Here is a 3116-nt window from a genome sequence, read left to right as displayed (position 1 = left end):
GGGGAGCTGCATGGGAACCTTCTGAGGTGCTGTTGATTTTCCTTCAAGAGTCAACGGGGTGCGAGCGGTGAGCGAGATCCTGCTGCAGGAACGAGCAGCAGCAGCGGGACCTGTTCACGTTGATGTATTTTTAGAGATAGATTTTATAAATAGCATTCTTATTTTGTAACGTGATTTCAGGAAGACAAGTTTTGCTGCCAGTGCACGTACCCCGGAGGGGAAGGCTTTGGCGTTGCAGATTGAGTCAATTTTTGTGACCTAGGCAGCTCAAATCTTGGCGTTTTGTATGAAACAGGCTCTGCCTCCTCTTTTGTTGGACCCCACTGACAATGGTGAGCCTTGCGGTGAATTTCTCCATAGGGTTTCCCTTTAGAGACGTTTGTATCGATCCGCAATCGAAACTTCCACTGACTGCTGGTACGGAGCGAAGGACCAACTGCAGGGGCTTTGGGCCACCCGAGCGAGGCGGTGACGGGGGCTCCGGAAACCAAGTGAGTCTGGTAGTCCCATTTCAAGGGCAGGACCAAAAAAACCTGTGTGAATGTTGAAAGGCGATCTTTAAGTTCACTTCTGGGTGACAACCACCACCAGCTCAAGTCCATCTTCTCGTGGTTAAAAACCACAGACATGAGTGTTTGGCTGGACGCAGGTGGATCTTACTGCAAGGTGGAGTGTTTTGTGTCCGTCGCTGTGTAGGTGTTTGAAATTAAACCTCTAAAAACTCAGGCTGTGCCAGTTCTGCGTGGCCAGTGCAGTTCTTACAGGGTTTTTAAGTTACTGTTTGCTGCAGTTAAGTTTCCTCTTCTCTGCCTGTTGGGTGTGAGGTGCTGCTGCTGTCGTCTCCACCCGTTGCCTCAGGGGTTTTAAGGTGATTTCTATACAGAGGCTGGCACACATTTTGGGATACGAGGTGCTGTTGTGTGCAGTATCTGCTTATATAGGAAAATCTCTCTTGTTTTACTTCCATCCACAGCTACCGAGCCCAGGAGCGCCTTTCCCTTGAGGTCTCTGCTGATGTCCTCGCTCTAACAGCATCTGCGGGACCCACGCCATCAGGGACCTGGCAGGGAGTGCTCGCTGGGAAGCAGGATGAGGATCGTGGTGGCCAAAGTGCTGTGTCTGCTGGGCATCTGTGTTCTCATGCTGGCTGGCTCCCTCCTCCCCGTCAAGATAATTGACGCTGATTACGAAAAAGCTCATCGCTCCAAGAAGGTCCTGGCCCTCTGCAATTCTTTCGGAGGAGGAGTCTTCCTGGCCACCTGCTTCAACGCCTTGCTGCCTGCTGTGAGAGGAAAGGTAACCGCTTACCAGCCTTTCGGGTGGTTTTAATGAACCTGTGCTGCTGATTATGTTAGGGAACATCTTCCTCCTTCCTCAACTGGAGATTTTTTGGTGCAGAAAGAGGCTGAGCGTTGCCTGAGCATTGCGTGAGGCTCAAGCTGCTGCCATCCAGCCTGTGTTCAAAACACCTTTGGACAGCCATGAACCTTCCACCGGAAGGGAAACGGGCTCCTTGACTCATGCTGAGGCATGTGTACAAGGGTATTAAAGCATCACAGATCAGTTTAGCGTCTGCTTAGAGTTGTGTGAATGCAATAGCAATATTTCCCTTCAGAGGGACTGTGGTGGTTGATTCACTGTGGATTGTTTGCTTCGTTGCAGCTCGATGAAGTTCTCAAGCAGGGGAACGTGACCACGGACTACCCGGTGGCCGAGACCATCATGATGGTTGGCTTCTTTGTGACGGTCTTTGTGGAGCAGCTTGTCCTGACCTTCCAGAAGGAAAAGCCCTCCTTCATTGACCTGGAGACCTTCAACGCCGGTTCGGACGTCGGGAGCGACTCCGAATATGAGAGTCCCTTCATCGCCTCGTCCCGAGGGCGCACGTTGTACAGCGACCACGGCCACCACTCCCACGGCCACGGCCTCAACATCCACGAGCTGTCCCGCGCCGGCCCCTTGCGGCTCCTCGGGCTGGTGTTCGCTCTGTGCACGCACTCCGTCTTCGAGGGGCTGGCCCTGGGCCTGCAGGAGGAGGGCGGCAAAGTCGTGAGCTTGTTCCTAGGCGTCGCCATTCATGAGACACTTGTGGCGGTGGCGCTGGGCATCAGCATGGCCAAGGCCTCGCTGCCGCTGAAGGATGCTGTGAAGGTGGCCGTGGCGGTGAGCCTGATGATCCCTCTGGGCATTAGCATCGGGATGGGGATCGAGAGCGCCCAAAATGCGGCCAGCAGCATCACATCCCTGCTCCTGCAAGGCATCGCCAGTGGCACTTTCTTGTTCATCACCTTCTTTGAGATCCTTGCCAAGGAGCTGGAAGACAAGAGCGACCGTCTCCTGAAGGTTCTCTTCCTGGTGCTGGGCTACACAGCCCTGGCGGGGCTGGTTTTCTTGAAGTGGTGAATGCAGGAGCAACGGGAAGCAAACATCGCCTCCTCCCCTTGCAAACAGTGCCGCTGATGAGCCCCCTCTTCAGCCAAGGGGGACGCGAGCTCAGCGGCCAAGGGAAACACCACAGCCCAGCCGATATTTCCGTATTTACCTGAAGAAGGAGAATTCCCTTCTCTGTGGGCAGAGGGAGATAAAAACGAGGAGTGTCCAGCATAGGTGGCACAAGGCATTGTCCCTGCCCGTTGGATCTGCGGGTGGAGCAGCTGGTGTGGAGATTAGGCACAAACGTCAGGAGTCTGGCTCTAGCGCTGCCTCCAGAGCTCGCCACACGCGTGGCTTCCTGGGGGTGAGCACGGCTGCCCCCTTCCTCCTTCCCCTTGCACCCCTTGCAGATACTGAGTCTGCTCCCTTTGCTCTCAGGTTCTGAGGAGGTGAGAAACAAAACCAGAAATAAACCCAAAAGGAGGTGGGATCACGGGTCGCGCAGCTGCGCTAAGCTGCTTTTGCGAGCTTAGTTTTGAGCAAAACCTGGTGGTAATAGCTGCCAAAAATAACATCCCTTTTAGGGCTGCGCAGTGCCGGGTGCCACAGCTCCCCCAAGCACAGCCTCTGTTTTAACCCACAAGCATTTCTTAGTGATTAACAAAGAGGTAACAAGGCCAGGCCAGCCCCTGTCCCCTGCTTCGTTCTCTGGATATCGCCCATATGCGGAGCATTCCCTAAAG

At 54.3% G+C, this 3116-nt stretch overlaps 1 protein-coding gene across 1 annotated transcript; it reads left to right on the top strand.

Annotated features, from left to right (window-relative positions):
* The first annotated feature begins 1083 nt into the window (after positions 1-1083).
* SLC39A3 (solute carrier family 39 (zinc transporter), member 3) lies at positions 1084-2403 on the top strand. Its single transcript, XM_010194883.1, has 2 exons — positions 1084-1296; positions 1663-2403. Exons 1-2 carry the CDS (start codon positions 1090-1092, stop codon positions 2401-2403), a joined length of 948 nt encoding a protein of 315 aa, XP_010193185.1. The 5' UTR covers positions 1084-1089.
* The last annotated feature ends 713 nt before the right edge of the window (positions 2404-3116 follow it).

Source organism: Mesitornis unicolor, unplaced genomic scaffold, assembly GCF_000695765.1.
Source record: "Mesitornis unicolor isolate BGI_N332 unplaced genomic scaffold, ASM69576v1 scaffold28551, whole genome shotgun sequence".
NCBI classification, from domain to species: domain Eukaryota; kingdom Metazoa; phylum Chordata; class Aves; order Mesitornithiformes; family Mesitornithidae; genus Mesitornis; species Mesitornis unicolor.
This window is presented reverse-complemented; position numbering and strand designations above follow the sequence as displayed.

Excerpts from the sequence above, each read along its gene's own strand:
- SLC39A3 (XM_010194883.1), top strand. The coding sequence starts at position 1,090 with ATGAGGATCGTGGTGGCCAAAGTGCTGTGTCTGCTGGGCATCTGTGTT. Across the intron at positions 1,297-1,662 it reads TGCCTGCTGTGAGAGGAAAG|CTCGATGAAGTTCTCAAGCA; the intron begins GTAACCGCTTAC and ends GCTTCGTTGCAG.